At 44.8% G+C, this 17,041-nt stretch overlaps 1 protein-coding gene across 1 annotated transcript; it reads left to right on the forward strand.

The window, feature by feature from the left end:
* Positions 1 to 496: 496 nt before the first annotated feature.
* LOC124525406 (coiled-coil domain-containing protein 71L-like) lies at positions 497 to 1,219 on the forward strand. The gene has a single exon (XM_047097786.1). The coding sequence runs from the start codon at positions 497 to 499 to the stop codon at positions 1,217 to 1,219; it is 723 nt and encodes a 240-aa protein (XP_046953742.1).
* Positions 1,220 to 17,041: the final 15,822 nt, after the last annotated feature.

Here is a 17,041-nt window from a genome sequence, read left to right on the forward strand (position 1 = left end):
AGTATATCTGTATTCTTTGAAAGAGTAGAGTAGTTACTTCAATTTGGCTTTCGGTGCATTGCATGACAAGGCATTTAATTAGCTAAAACCCTCTTACAGTCTTGTTTGATTGCAAGTTGTGTGTACTCTCCACCGCTAAGTGTCATCTCATGTTAGATGGAATTAATGGAGGCTGAGGCACCAGTGCATTCACGTCGAGGACAACCCTCTTGAACTCGTCAAGGACTATGGGCCTTCTCAGGTAAGATTACGTGCAGGTCTTTCTCGAGGGCACAATCTTAAACACAGCCCAACCTAAGGCAGCTTTGGGCAGCCGGCAGTGATAAGATAGGCAGACATGGTGACCTCACAAAGCGCCTGGTCTCCTAGCAACTGCGGTGTAACTCTCACAGCCTGCCGCCTGATTTGGCTTCATGGTAGGAAATTCATCAGGGCCCGGCGGCGGCGAGACCTGGCAAGCGCGGGCGGCCCCTAGCGGCCTCACATCCTGAGCCGCATGAAGAGGCGGCGGCGCAGGCCCCGGGAGGCCCTGGCCCTGGCCGCCCAGGGTGGAGTCTCTAGCGCTGCAGGAGGGGCCGCCCTGGAGGCGCCTGAGGAGAAGGTGGTGTACACGCGGGGGCACCACCCCCCCGAGGCCCGCCTCCAGACGCGCCGGCCAGCTGCCAGGAGGAGGCGCTACGGATCCCGGATGGTCGCGGTCGGCCAGAGGAAGGTGCCGCCCCCGCCGCCGCCGTCCCGCGAGCACAGCAGCCACCGCAAGCCCGCGGCCCCCGGGGGCCGCACCCTGGAGGAGAGTGGGAGGGCGGCCACCCCGACGCGGACCACCTTGCCCACCATCCGCGTAGTCGGCGACGTGTGGGTCGAGAGCAGCCTGGCAGAAGCGCGGCGCCAAGCGCGCCAAGTCCTGGGAGTGAACCTGGCACCCGTGGTGAGACTCTGCCGCTTCCCAGTGCCTGGGCTTCAGATGCGGGCCACCGCCGCGCGACCTCTCAGCCCCGGGACGGGTTGTGCCTGGAGGGATGAACCAGTGAGAGCCGGGCCCGCGTCCCCTAGTGCACTTTACGGGCGAAGAAGCACCAGATGGTCCCGGCCCGCGCCCCCGGGATGTGGCGCCGCCTTCTGGGACTCCGGGGCAGCTGTGCCCTCTGCTGTCTCCCAGCACTGGGTCTGCGGAGGGAGGAGACCCCTGGACCACAACGGAGGTCCCCTTGCTTCCTAAGCCCAGATTGAGAGGTCTCCAGGACTGTAGGGGCAGATCCATGTTCTCTCTTGTTCCCTCATTGGTCTGAAGTCGTCAGAAGAAGCCATTCCACCCCCACCCTCTCCACAGGAATTTGGTTCCATGCTTGTGTAATAAAGCTGGAGTTTCTTTGCTGTTCACCCACCTCCCGGCTCCTCCCGCCAATTTCTTTCTTTCTTTGTGTGTGTATATGTATATATCTTCTAGGATGTTTTAAAGTACATATTCTTAAAATGTTTAGAAGAGACAGTAGAGAAAAAATGGTGTGATTTAGGGGTCTGCACTCAGATTATAATAAGATTACTGAAGTGTAGTACACATTCAAAAGGACATATATTATTGTTTTCATGTTTGTTTATTTTTGAGAGAGAGACACCGTGTGAGCAGGGGAGGGCCAGATAGGGAGCCACAGGATCGAAGCAGGCCCCAGGCTCTGAGCTGTCAGCACAGAACCTGATGCGGGGCTCGAACTCACAAACCATGAGATCTTGACCTGAGCCAAAGTTGGACACTTAAGTGGCTAGCCACCCAGGCACGCAAAAAAGAACATATATTATTAAAAGTACTCTGAGCACAGCTTGATGCAATTAAGTTCAATATACTTGTGGAATCAGCACTCATTAAAAAAGGTACCAGGACCCCAAGGGACCACCTGTGCCTCTTTCAGTCACGGTCTATCTCTCCTTGGGACGGCAATTATTCTGACTTCTTACAGAATATACCACTTTTGCTTGTTTTGGGACTATATAGAAATGGAATTATGTGTCCTACACCTAGCTTCCTTCACTCAAACTTATGTTAGTGATATTCATGTTATTGTATGTATAGATCCTTTCTGCTCATTGGTGTATAGAATTTCATTATATGAATAGTTTACAATATTTCTGCAACTCTTGGTGGACATTTAGGTAGGTTCTGGCTTAGGGTAATTTTGAATAAAGCTTCAGTGAACATTATAGGACACGTCATTTGGTGAACATTTTTTACAATAGTATTTATTTACCTAGGAGAGAATTTGCTGGCTCACATGTCATCCAACTTATCAGCTTTGGCAAGATTCCTCCAAACTGTTTCCAAAATGGTTATACCGATTTACACAAACTTCTTTCTATAGCAGTGCCTGCGTAGTGCCTGTGAGCTCTGAATACTTGATAGCCTTGCCAACACTTGCCAATATGGTCTTTTTCATGGTATCTATTCTGGCAGGTGTAAAGATTTTTTTTTTGAGAAATATCAATCCAAGTATTGTATACAAATAGTTAAAAAAAAAAAACCCACAACATCCGAATTGCAGATCAGGACTTGCAATAAAAAATCAAAAGCTTTGTTTTCCCCATGAACACCTTTTCCCCAGAGGCAACACTTTCTTTTGGTTTCTTTTTTCTTTTTTTTAAAATCAGGGTTTTTTTAAACAGACCATTTTTTAAGGACAATTTTAGATTTAGAGACAAATTGCACAAAAAATACAGGTTCCTCACCCCCGGTAGTTTCTATAGTACATTGCACTAATGTGGATACATTAATTCTAAGTGATGGATGAGCCATTCTTGTTGACATATTATCATTAGACACATTATCATTAACTAACAGTTAGGGTTTATTTTGTGTTATATAGATTCATAAGTTTTGAGAAATGTATAATGGTATGTATCTACTATTGCAGTATCACACAGAATAATTACACCACCCTAAAGTGCCCTGTGCTCCGCCTATTACCACTTCCTCTCTCCCCCTAAACCCTAATAGCCACTGGTCTTTTTACTGTCTCCGAAGGCGTTTTGTTGTTGTTGTTGTTGTTGTAGAGGTGTCGTTGTGTTGTTTTCTTTTGTTTTGTTTTTCCAGAACGTTATCATAGTTGGAAACGTAAAGCAAATGGCTTTTTTGTATTGGATCCCTTCACTTAGTAATCCAAACTTACGTTTCCTCCATGACTTTTAAGTAGGTCCCTTTCTCCCTCTTTCCTTCCCTCCTCTCTGTCTCTCTGCCTCCCTTTCATTAAGGGAGTTTATTTTCTAAAACAGCTTTTAAAAAGCTGGTTTACAGAAAAAGACTGGAAAGTGCAGAGTTCCCCTGTTCTCCCTCCTACCCCCCAAAACATAGTTTTCCCTATTTGAAACTTCTTGTGTCAGTGTAGTGCATTTGTGACAACGGATGAGCCCATATGAAAACTATTATTAACTAAAGTCCGAAGTTTACCTTAGCATTCACTGTGGTGTGCAGTTCGGTGAGTCTTGACAAACGCACAATGCCATGATTCAAAGCATTTCACTGTCTTACAAGATGTTTCACTGCCATAAATATTCCCTGTGCTTCATCTGTTATTCATCTCTCCCTTCCCCCCTGAGTTCCTGGCAACCACAGGTCTCTTTCCTGTCTCCATTATTTGAGGCAACACTTTTAACTGTTCCAGGTTTATATTCTTTTGTTAGGAATCTTCATGAATATAAGTCATATAGTATACTGCTGCTTATTGATTTGTCAGTTTTAAGCCCCGTCTACTGACTTCCTATGTGAAGTTGACGTATAGGTCGCTGAAGCCACCTGTCTTCTCTCTCCTCACCTTCCGATATATTCCCGAACTTCTATCTGTATACTGTTTCAGTCAGGTCCAGCCAGCCGGTGAGTCACTATAGGTTTTTTAAACAGTTACACACGTGATGGGAAATCCCAGAAGCCAAACAAAGGATGGCGAAGCAATCAGGAATTAGTATCATCAGAAAGCTGATTCCACCCCCAGAGCTAGAGAAATTCAGAACCATACCTAGCAGGAACTGAGAACATGGGAGAAGAGGCTCTTGGAAAGAAGCTAGAATTTGGAGGAGATAAAATCACTGCTAGGAAGTGGAGCAGGAGAGAGAAAAACCTCTGGGCTTATACCTTCCTCCCTTTCTCCCATCAAACACCATTGGTCAAGCCCCTCTGGAAGCCAGTTGGCAAGGAACCAGGAAACACATTCTGTAGGAGAAGTGCAGGAACTGGATCTGAGGGCAAAAAGACATAACGGATGAAGTTACATATAGGTACTAGTTAGGGTTCTCCAGAGACTCAGTATCAATAGGAATTGGTTCACAGGATTACGGAGGCTGAGAAGGGCAGACCCAGGAGATCCAGTAGTTTAGTTCCAGGCAGACTCCAAAAGCCTAAGAATCAGGAGAGCTGATGATGGATGTTCCATTCCAAGTCTGAGCCTGAAGTCAGGAGTCCAATATCGTAGCTTGAAGACAGTCAGATAGACACAGTGGATTCTCTCTTCCTCCGCCTTTTGTTCTATTCAGGTCTTCAATCGATTAGTTGAGGCCACCCAGTGTATGGCAAGGCAATATGTTTTGCTTAGTCTACTGATATACACATGTTAATTGTACTAAGAAATGTCCTCACAGACTCACTAGAAATAATGTTTAGCCATATACCTGGGTACCCTGTGGCTTAGCCCAGTGAAAACATGAAATTAACCATCACACGATATAATTTTATGTATGTATGTATATATGTATGTATGTATGTATGTATGTATGTATGTATGTATATGTATGTATGTATGAATGTATGTTATTTGAGAGAGATGAAAGAGAGAGAGAGATAGAGAGAGAGCATATGCTCAAGCAGGATACGGGCAGAGAGAGAGAATTCTGAGCTGTCAGTGCTAAACCTAATGCTCATCTTAGTCTTATGAACTGTGAGATCATCATCTGAGCCAAAATCAAGAGTTGGATTCTGAACTCACCGAGCCACTCAGGTACCCCACAAGATGTAATTTTAAAATAGAGAGCTATTTCCCTTACCTGTACTATCATTTTTCATTCCTTACATTGTAAGATAAATTACATTTCATTCCTTAACCTTGCTGCACTTTTTCTCTGTGTCCCATCAGCTTTGGGGTTCTGTTTGTCATTGTTGTTAACGCTGCTATTATGCTCTGCAATCAAGTCTCTTTAGAGGGTTCAAGGTTGATTCTAAGACTTGAACACTAATAAATGGTTTAAATTATTGGGATTATTAAATAATATGCAAACATTAGAATTACTACTCTTTTCCTGGAGTCCTTGGACCTGCTGAATGAGGACATCTCTGGCATCAAGGTGAAATGGATCCTTTCTCTTTGTATTCCATCAGTGCTTTAAACCATGCCATGTTTCACTTGGCTCATTCAGACTAAGACCGTCTTATGGATATTTTCTGGTTCTCCTTAATTTTCTAATTGCACTTCTTTGTTTTATTGCAGTCTTTCAGTGTTCTCAAATCATGCCACTTTATGACATCTTCCTGCTAACCTCTTAGCGGTCTCTCACTGGACCCTTCTCTTTTCCTGCCTCATTTAGGTGGTGACTCAGTAGGTCTGCTTCCTAGCTTCCTTCCTGTGATTTTCCTCTGCTACACTCCCAGTTTGATTCCATGGTTTCATGGTAATATGGCTATCTGGGAAGTTAGGGAGCATGTAAAAGTCTGGACTCTTGAGCCAGACGGCCTGGGGTTAGACTTTACTTGTTCCACTTACCAACTGTGTAAGTTGGATGTTGCATGAGTTATTTGGCTTCTTTGTAACCCTCTTTCCTCTTCTCGAAGATAATAATGGTAATTGTATATACTTTATAAGTTTGTTGTGTGGCTCATATGTAATAATATGTGAAAATAACCCATACCAGTGTCTGGCACAAAAATAAACACTCTGTTAATGTTGCCTATTATTAAGTATAATTTCTTTTTATTTTTTCTCTCCTTGTTTTGTACTCTCTGAGTACACCTTCAGATAACTTCCTAATGAAGAATGAGTAGACTCAAATGTTCTGAGTCTTTGCACGTCTGAAGATATCTTGAGTCCACTCGCCAATTTCATTGATAATTTTGATCCGTGTAGAAATCTAGCTTCTTTTTTTAATTGATTTATTTTTATTTTTTTAAAGTTTACCTCCAAATTAGTTAGCATGTAGTGCAACAATGATTTCAGGAGTAGATTCCTCAGTGCCCTTGACCCATTTAGCCCATCCCCCCTCCCACAACCTCTCCCGTGACCCTCAGTTTGTTTTCCATATGTTTGAGTCTCTTCTGTTTTGCCCCCTCCCTGATTTTATATAATTTTTGTTTCTCGTCGCTTATGTTCATCTCTTCCACTCATAGAATTCTAGCGTCTAATGGCCAGTTGCCCCTTCCATCGATTTTCCCCTAATCACGACACCACTGGAACTGCAATATCTGCTCTTTAGAGTGTTTTTAACTCACTATCACTTCCACCTTCTTCTATTTTTCAAAATCATTCAGTCCGTCTGGCCTATGCTTAAGGAAAAGGGAATAGAGGTCCCCCTTTTGAAGGGCTTAAAAGAGTATTTATGAACATATTTTAGACTGCCACAGCCTGTCTGCTGGCCTCCTATTATTCACTCTCATCCTGCATGAAAAATATCCTCACCCTACCCCCACGAATTCTCCCTCATAAAGACCCAACCCTTGTAACATCAGCTCAAAGTCCAGGATATTTTTATCTAAATTAGGTCCAGGTGTGAATGAGTCCCCTTGGGCGCACTGGTCCTCGACTACACTTTCAATCTGAAGACCTATGAATGAAGACCTATGAATTAAGCATACAACCAACACGGGTATGTGATAACCAGAACACACACACACAAACACACACACACACACACACACACACACACACACACACACACACACACACACACACACACAGAAAAAACAAACAAACAAACCAAAAAAACACAAACACTGCTGTTCCAAAAGAAAGGAAGGAGGTAATCATGAATGAGTCACTGTTCCATAGCAATTCTGAAGTTCAGCTGGCACAGGTAGGCTGTCCTTTCTTTCGGTCTTAAGGCCTGGGAATGATTTTCCATGGCCCTAGCTCCTCCCGGGTTCTGGCTTTCAACCTCCAAGTCATTCTTCCCTTCTCATGAAAGGTAGCCTGTGTCTACAGCCTTATGAATGTCTTGGCCTACTTACTGATTGTAGGAGTTTGTGGGTCCAAAGCCTTCTTTCATTTTACTCTCTGGGATTAAGTAAACCCTTCTCTACCATGGACTTTTTCAAACATTTATAAGGAAAAACACTCCTAAACTTCAAGTGATATTGTAACAGAGAGAACCGTGTGCCCCACAGTTTACTCTGCGAGGGTATGCTTATGAGATAGAACACTGGTATGCTCCAAGACCCTTCTTCATTTAGGAAACTTTTCTAGCATCTTTTCCCCGACGTCATCTGCTGAGTGATGCTGGTCGTAATTTCACCTTCAATAAGAGTGACATTATTGATGTTCTCTGTGGTAACAAAACATGAAATTGTATTTGAATGGCATTGAGGAAGTGCAAGTAGTATCGGTTAGGGACGTGTTCAGCTGTCACAGAAAGGCTGCCACCAGTGGCATAATCAAAGAGAGTTTTACTCACAAAGAGGCTGTAGGCTGTGCTCCATTAAGGCAGCAATGTCATCTGCAGCAGGCTGCATGGAATGGCAGAGCTGCCAATTTCTTTATGACCTCCTACAAAATTTTGGGGAAAAGGGTAGCAGCCATTAATATAATAATACCAATGTTTTTACCACTTACCATCTTCAAGATGCAGCACATGTGTGAGCATTTCAAGCTCACAGCACATCGGTGAGGTAGAATTGTTGATGTCTTTTGGAGGTCATTCGTTTTCTTCTTAAGTCAAAAATTAGCTGTCATATTTCTAGGGCATGTGGCTTCACCAAATCCCCTCCTTGGTTTCCTTTGCTTATCAATGCATCAAGCAAACTCATAGGAATTCTAGAATTTAATACTTGTGGGCCATGGAGAAACCAGTTCGGCCTTATCAAGTCACATTAAATACTCAAGCCATTCAGTATACTCTCAGATGAACCCTTGGAAGGTGCTCCTGTATTAGCGTTGTATTTCTGTTGGCAAGAACCTTGCCTCCTAGGAGGCACGGTAACTTTCATATCTATTAGTAATTGCCAACGAAGTACAAACCAAGAGTTTTCTTTGCCTTCTTGTTGACACGTTATAATGTATACTAAGTTACCACGTTTCTTTGTTTCAATTCTTAGCATCATATACCCACTGCAATATCATCAGGGAACAATGGTGGCCCCGAATGTAGCATCGTCAGCTCTGGAAACTTCAGATATGGCCACGGTAACAGTTAGGGTGGACTCCATCCAGTTCTTGGCCACTTGGCCTTGTCTGATTCTCTCTATTTATCTACCTCCCACCCCACACCCCCAACCCCAGCAGCAGTGAGCATCTGGTTAGTCAGGGAATCTCCAGCAGATACAGATGCAGATGCAGATCATTTCTGTGGATAAACTTTATGGTTGACTGTGGCCTGGGTAGCAGGACTGGTTCAGACAGAAACGCCTGATTTGGGTGCCATCAAGCAGTATCTGTGCCCTCCCTGAGAAATGGGACAGTATGCATTTCAAACAATTCAAGGCTCCACTTCTCCCTGCAGACTTCTGTGTTTTGTTGGTTTCATCCACCTACCAAAGCAACCCAAACTTTATGCTAAAGAGAGTGGGGCTCGTGTGTCCTTTGCAGATTGGAATGCTGTTCCTAGTTTGGGTTATCTTAACAAAAACGGGCACATTATCTACAAATGTAGAATTCCGTGTGAATTCGGAATCCGTACCTGTAGGTAGCCCACCGTGATTCCCTTGATTAGGGAGAGGTATCAGACCATACTGTAAGAAACCCTGCCTTCAATGCTACAGCTCTATGGACTTTCGAAGGTCTATTTTTGACCTGGTTATCCAAAGTCGTTAAGTCTTTGTGAGTATACATTCAGAGCTTTTTTAAGATCTGGATCGTCGTCTCCAATTTTTTCATGACCTTCCTAACCCATTGATTCCCAGAGTTCTCTTTATTTTTGAATCGTTCTCTAGGGCATTTGACCAAACCTGTCAAATAAAACATTTCCTCAATTTGAATATATAAGCATTTAAGACCAGTCACGTGTTCAGTGCCCAAATATTTTATTATTTCCATGAGGAGTTTATTCTGTCTGTGGATGGTGAAGAAACAAATGCCGGTTTTTTTGTTTGTTTGTTTGTTTGTTTATCATTTTCCCCACATAAGTAAGTAGATGTGCAAGGCAGAATGCTAGGTACCTGTCAAAGGTAATAGGACGTTCAGGAGTGTAAATGAGATTTCTGTCATCAAAATAGAAAAAAAAATTATTTGATGAACTAAGATACGCTAAGCTTTAAAAATGAAAGGAAAATAGCCATGAACTCAGATAAAAGTTAGGCAATTAAGTACTTTTCCTAGGGCAGCAAGGAGTTGTGAGAAATACCATAATCTGTAGAGTTTGTACTAAAAAGCTCTACTGACACGATGATAAAACTCACCTTTAAAGCTTGCTTTGTGTACTGATATTATCCCTTTCTTCTTGAAATCTAAAGAAGTTTTTCTCTTTGGCTGTTAACATGAAATGAAAAGACACTTTCCCCCTATCTTTTCTTCTGCTGAGAAAAGATTTAAGCTGAGCTTCTTCCAATAGTCTTTTATGTATTCGTTGCCTTTTATCTTCATCCTTTGTCCAAAACAAGCCTTGAGATTGGGAATGATGTGGACTATTTCTAACCCAAGCTCACAGGACTTAACTTCTCATAAAACCCATCATTTGAGGAGCCATTGAACTCGTATCATGGAGTTCCTTGTGCAGCCCATGGGCAGGATTCCACTGAAATAATCGATAGCATCATGGAGACCCTGTCTCTGGAAGGAACTAACAACAAATAAGGATTTGACCTTATAGACTGATTGTCCTAGGAATCTAGGAATCAAGAGGGCCAGAAGTGGGATGGTGGGTGAGGGACACTGGAGAAGTGCTGAATACCCAGGTTCCCTTGAAGCCAACTGAGCAGAGGAAGGTTCTGTCTTGGAGGAGCTTGGCTCAGCAGGGATCAGCTCCCAATTGTTACGGACTTAGTGAAGACACACTCGTGAGAGTCTACAAGAAGGATGCTTCCAGAACCCGAAGAGGTTTCCTTCCTTTCTTATGTCTTTCTTTATGGAAAGTGTCTTGGGGGTGCTTACTTCCCCTTTGTGCATACACAGATCTTCTTCCCACTACTTGTGTTGTCGTGAACCTCCTTACGTAGCCCTTGCTCCCCTCCTAGACCATGTGTTCCTCATGGGCAGGACTCACCTTAGCCATCCGTGTGTCGTTACTACAGTGCCAGCCATGGGCAAAGGACCCTGGACATACTGAATGAATGCAATGTGTTTATGGAGTTTCAGTTTCCAATTTTTACAGAAGAACTAGCTGTCTCACTTCAATTTGATGTGTAACAGCAGCAGTCTATACGGCGGATTCTCTCTTTTTACAAACACCTGCATCATCAACTTTTGATTAACTCTTACCCTTTTGTGATCAGATGAATTGGGTAGAACCATTGCCATTTCTTAGGATCTTATTTGCAACCCAATACCACTTAAATTCCCTATCCTACAGTAAATTCGTGCTTAGCAAGAAGCAATATAGTTCAGTGACTAGTCCCTGGAGCCAGGCTGCCTGGGATCTCAAATCCTATTTTGCTCTATTTCCAGCAGCAGACCTTTGGACAACTTACTTTTTCTCTTTGTTACTCAGTTTTCTCAGGTGTAAAATCAGCCACAACCTAGCACCTTCACCATAGAGCTCTGAAATGAATTCAGTGAGGTAACAATGGTAAAACACTTAGAATAATGCATGGAACCCCCTTCACTGCGAGTCAGTAAACACTCGCCTCTATCAGTGATGTAATTACGTTTTTGACAAAGTCGCTGCTTGCTTACTTAAAACCTGCACGTTGGCTGGGTTGAATGTACAGAACAGGTGAACTGTGGAAGGCACCGTGTGAAAGTCAGGCTTACTTGGTAGAATGAGGCCCGATTCCCTGATGCTGGGGATTGCAAGACGATACTCAAGGGCAAGAGAGGCACAGAGAGGCACAAGGCCCTTGGGACAAACCCATAACGAGATGATCAGAAAGCCATAGGAAAACAGAGGGAACAAACTAATTTTACTTCAGTTCCCACCATACACCAGTACAGTTCTCTGCAATTCACACATGTTTCCCTCTCAAGCAAACATAACAGGCCTGTGGCAAAGGTATTATTATTCCCACTTAACAGGCAACTAGGCTAATGCTTAGACAGTTTAAATACCTTGCCAAATATCACATCTATGTGGCAGAGCTAGGATTTGAACCAGCATCGGTCACATCCCACTGCCTCTGCCAAACTTTAGAAACATCTTTGGAAGAAGTGAAACACGTTAATCCTAAACATGCGCTGAATCACATAGGACTGGATACTATAGGCCCATGAAATCCCAAGGCGGAAAAAAAATTAATTTATGAAGGCTATTTTGCTTACTGTTATATTCCTCAGAGTGCACCGCGTAAGTGTTCGCTATTTGCATAATGAGTGAGCTTATGAGGGAATGGACAGAAGTGTGAATACCTATGCTCATACGATTACACCGTGTAGTTTGGTTGAGGATCTCGGGACACTCTGCCTTACATCTTAACTCATCAGAGTAACGGGAACGTTAGAGCTGTCATAGCAGGTGAAAGAGAAGGTTACTTATCATACCACTTGTCCCAAATTACTCGTCGGCCAGTTTAAAAAGCAGCACACAAACATAAGACAGTGAGAGACAGCCAGGAACGCTCAGAGAGAGGGAGAGCGAGAATCCCAAGCAGGTTCCACGCTGTCCGCACAAAGCCTGATGCAGAACTGGAGCTCGCAAACCATGAGATCATGACCTGAGTCGAAAGCAATATAGTCACATGCGTAACTGACTGAGCCATCCAGGTGCTCTCACCTTTGTTCAGATACTAATTCCCAGGTTTTTACGCAGATAAATGACAGACCTCACAACCAACAACAAAACAGATTAGAACGATGGTTCAAAACCAAGGATTGCAAGATTGCAGTAAGGACGTAATATGTGGGAGTAATCGGGGTGGGTGGGAGGAAGAAAGGGCCAGGGGGCAGATGGAGGGTCTGTAAATGGACGCTGGCATTCTAGCAAAGGTGGAGAGTTGCTACTTCCACACCTTTCCTCCAGAACTTGTTGTCCCCAGCATGCGGTGTCCACTGACCATATGCTTCAGAGCTGGAGGATGGATAAGCTGCGCATTGTAATCAGGGGGAAACATTCCACCACAGAATTCACTAATTCGCCTGTTCCATGATGTTTGCCCTCTTACAGGCATTGCTGAAAGCACCTACTTTCTCTACACCACCATAGAACAGGTGGATTTTCCCTTGTCAGCCTTTGCTCGCTTGCTTGTCAGTTTATTGGTCCCCCTGTGGCTTTATTCACCACTCACCGAAAACTGACTGAGGGACTCTGTGTGCCAGGCTCTGTTCTCGAGGTATACCCCTGCCTCCGTGGTGGTTGTGGGTAATTCTTGACTTCTGGGCTTCCAGCTACTACATCACGTGGGGCTCTCCATCACCCTCTTTTGCTTTTCATTGTCATTGGGCAGGTGTCTGCCTGCTTCTTCTCTCGAATTATGTACAAGGTAGAAATCAGTGCTTTGGGGGTATGGATGACTGCAGTGATCAGACTCCTGGACGTGTCTTTTACCTTGGGGAATTGTGCATATTTGTGTTTCAAAATCTAGTTTATCCTAGAGGTAGACAGTTGAAACACAGCAAACACAGTCCAGACGGTGCTCAAGAAACAAAATCGTTGGATGTGTCCCTGAGCCTGGTAGCAATGCAGGTGTGCTAGAGGCCTGCAGATGTGGAGCTAGATGTTGGATGACAGCTTCCCTGTGCATCTTCAGCTAGGAAGTGGTACAGCTGGAAGGAGAATTCTCCTAGTGTGATTCTTGGCCTCCTGTTTTCCTGCTGATTCGTCGGCCTGGGAGAGCTGAGACCTTTTGGAACTTTGTTGCATTTTGCTGCAGAATCAAACACTAGCTAGGTTTCTCGGGTACTTATAGAATGGGCTGTGACAGCAAGGTGGGGTGGGAGTCAGGGAGACCTGGCAGGAGGGAGGAAAGTGAACAGGCAGGAGAGGGGGACAGACAGAGGCTGTTTTCTTCCATTTTGTTCTGGGAAGACCTTAGTGAGAATGTCTAGTCCTGAGTACTGGTGAAGTTTATGTACTGGCCATGGAGTTGGGCGGGCACCTCAGAGAGGTTCCAGACAGTCTGTGGGAAGTGTGTCTGTGTGTGTGTGTGTGTGTGTGTGTGTGTGTGTGTGTGTGTGTCAGAGAGAGAGACAGAGAGAGAGAGAGAGAGAGAGAGAGAGAGAGAGAGAGAGAGAGAGAGAGAGAGAGAGAGAGAGAGATGGAGAGAGAGAAGTCCCAGTAAGGGAATGTGATATTTATTCGGATTGCCTCTTCAATACATTTTCAAAGGATTCAAATCACAGGGAATTTTTCTTAAAACTAAATGTATGTACTGAGATTAATCCTAATAATATTAATAAGAAAATAAGATCTAGAACTTGATGTCCATCAATTTATAAATAAATCCTTCTGGGGCAGAGGGGTCACCATGGTGGAGAAGTAGGGGGATCTGTACATCCCATGTCTCTCAAACAAAGTGCTGAAGCCAAAGCATTTTGAACCCCAAAAGTCTGCGAGGAAAACAGACTGAATACTCCCTGAAGGAAATGAGACACCTTGGGAGATGACAGGTGGCTGATTGTGAACTGGGGTACATAAATTGGGCCAAGTAGGAATGGAGGGAAGAGATCCCCTTCTGCGGAGAGACAAAAGTAAGAGAAAGAGTGGCTGTGGAAGTGTAGGGCTGTATGTGGATAAGAGGAGAACCTCGGACTGGGACGGAGAGGGATCTTATCTCTAACTGTGGGGCTTTCTTGGGTCTGGGGCTAGGCTCCCTGTTTGCGCACCTGGGGAGGAGAGGAGCCAGCATTGGCTTCAGGGGTAGAGCAGGGGCACAGTCCACAGAAGGAGACAGTAGCCCCTCCCTGGTGGGCTGTGCAATAGAACAAAGCCTGCCCACATCCACCACCACCCCCCCGCCCGGATCAGTGGCGGGGTGTAGGGCGCAGTCTGCAGTAGGAGAAAGTGGCCCCCTCCCTGGGGGCGTCGCTGTGGGACACAACAATGCCTGCCTGCACCCACCATGCCCAAGCTCAGCAGTGAGGTCAGCAGCGCAGTGCACAGCAGGAAAAGGCGGGGCTCCCTGAAGCACAGCAGCCCAAACAAAGCCAGGAAGATATTTGGAGCAGCACAGAGCAGCACTGCCCCAGTGTCAGAGCACACGGAACGGGTCTGTGAACCCTCGACAAACGCTGTGCCAAAGGAGTCAGTGGAGCAAAAAGGACCACCCTGCGTGTGCTCTCGGCACAATGAGGACAACTGGAACAGAGTACACCAGGTCATTGAGAAGAGGCTGGGCATCACCACTTCCCCACCACCACCACCACCACCACCACCACCCCCACCCCCACCCCCACCACCACTAAGGCGGGGCCTCAGGGATCAGTCCGAGGGTCCAGAGTGGTGGTGGGACCAGCCTACCCCAAACCACGCCCCTCTGTGCTGGGTACCTGCTTGTCTGATGGAGCAGGATAGGCGCTGTGGAACCAGGCAGCTCCCTCATCCTGACCGGTGATGCTGCCTAGCCTGGAGTAATTCCGGGACAATTCTTGTTGTTTAGACGTATTCTCCCTTCCTATCTCTTCCCTCCTTTAGGTTGATAACTCTGCTTGTTGGTTTGTTTAAGCAGACATTTATAATCCATTCCGTTGATACATTTCTTACCTACACTTCTATACTTTCCTTCTCTCTCCCTGGGATAATCAAGCCATCTAGTTTCTCTGTCTGGCTAAACTTATCTTCCTTTTGTTCCCCCACCTCCTTCCTTATTTTCCTTTCTCTCTGTCTGCATTAAGCCATTTAGCCTCCCAGCCTGGTCAATATATATATATTTTTCCTTTTCCCCACTCCTGTCATTTCTCTTTATATGTGTTCTTCCAACAGCAATGCCTCTACCTTGTTCTTTACTTGTAGCTGGTGTTTCTGGTCTGTTTGTTGTTTTGTTTTGTTTTTAGATTTCAGACTGTTTTTCTGTGTGTGTGTGTGTGTGTGTGTGTGTGTGTGTGTGTGTGTGTGTGTGTGTGTGAGTGTGTGTGTGTCCATTTATTTCTTTTATTTACACGTTGCATTACATGTCTCTGGTTCCTGTTTGTTGGTTTGTTTGTTTTCCTTTCCAGGGCTACTTCAAGGAACAAATAAAAGCACCGCTTGTGGAGAGTCAAAAACATCATTACGAGTAGAGAACTCTAAGAGCCAATGTCACAACAACAGAGAGCAAGTGACACTCTCCAAGAAACACTACCTGCAGGGGCGCCTGGGTGGCGCAGTGGGTTAAGCGTCCGACTTCAGCCAGGTCACGATCTCGCAGTCCGTGAGTTCGAGCCCCGCGTCGGGCTCTGGGCTGATGGCTCAGAGCCTAGAGCCTGTTTCCGATTCTGTGTCTCCCTCTCTCTGCCCCTCCCCTGTTCATGCTCTGTCTCTCTCTGTCCCAAAAAATAAATAAATAAACGTTAAAAAAATAAAAAAAAAAGAAACACTACCTGCAGGGCTAGAACCTGCACAGGGCGTGAGCCCCCTGTCATATAGCAATTCTTGCAGGTGCAGAGCAAATAACAAGCTTGTAAACCTCCTAAGAGAGAGAAAACTAGCCAAAATAATGACACAGAAGAATTCCCCTCAAAAGAAATTCCGGGAAGAAGTGGACAGCTGACAACTTGATCAAAACAGATATAAGCTACATATCAGAATTTAGCATAACAGCAAAAGATGAATCGTTGGGATTGGCAAAGGCGTAGAAGACAGCATGGAATCAATTATTGCGGAGATCAAGGAAATAAAACGTAGTCTTGATGAATCCCAATGCTATAAATGAGGAGCAAATTAAAATGGAGGCAGCCACAGCGCGGATTGAAGAGACAGAGGGGAGACTAAATGAATCAGAAGGTAAAAATATGGGGAAAAGGAGGGGAGAAAAAGATAGAGAAAAAATTGAGGATCGAGAGGGGAGAATTAGAGAACTAAGTGATGAAATCAAATGGAACAATATCCATATCACAGGATTTCCGAAGAGACAGAAAAGGGGTGTGAAGATGACTTTGAACAAATCATAGCTGAGAACTTCCACAAGCTGGGGAAGGACACCGGCATTGAAACCCAACGGGCACAGAGAACTCCCTTCAGATGTAACCTGAGTTGATCTTCTGCACAACATAGAAGGGTGAAACTGGCAACATACAAGCATGAAGAGAGAATTCTGAAAGCAGCTAGGGATGACTGGACCTTAACACACAAAGGTAGAGAAGTATTGGGATAGGAGCAGACCCATCTACTGAAATCAGACAAGCCATAAAGGAATAGGGGAATCTTCAGTGTGATGAATAGGAAAAATATGCAACCAAGAATCCTTTATCCAGCCAGCCTGCCATTCAGAATCGAAGGAGAGGTAAAGGTCTTCCCAAACAAACCCAAACTGAAGGAATTCACCACCGCTAATCCATCCCTACAAGAGATCCTAAGAGGGATTTCTTGAGGGAAATGTCGCAAGTATCACAAAGTACCACAGTCACCAGTACAAGCATGAAAACTACAGACATCACAATACCTCGGAACCATCGCTTTCCATAATAACACTGCATGGGAGTGGAATAAATGCTCCAACCAAAAGACACAGGGTATCAGAATGGGTAATACAAAACAAGACCCATCTATGTGCTGTCGTACAGGAGACTCATTTCAGACCTGAGGACACCTTACTATTGAAAGTGGGGGGATGGAGAACTACCTTTCATGCTCCTGGGAGTCA

The sequence above is a fragment of the Lynx rufus genome, unplaced genomic scaffold (assembly GCF_022079265.1).
Source record: "Lynx rufus isolate CCGP_SWC_20201006 ecotype Redwood Valley unplaced genomic scaffold, mLynRuf1.p SCAF_41, whole genome shotgun sequence".
Lineage (NCBI taxonomy): Eukaryota > Metazoa > Chordata > Mammalia > Carnivora > Felidae > Lynx > Lynx rufus.

What these genes read in the sequence shown, in the direction of transcription:
- LOC124525406 (XM_047097786.1), top strand. Translation starts at nt 497, where the DNA reads ATGAAGAGGCGGCGGCGCAGGCCCCGGGAGGCCCTGGCCCTGGCCGCC.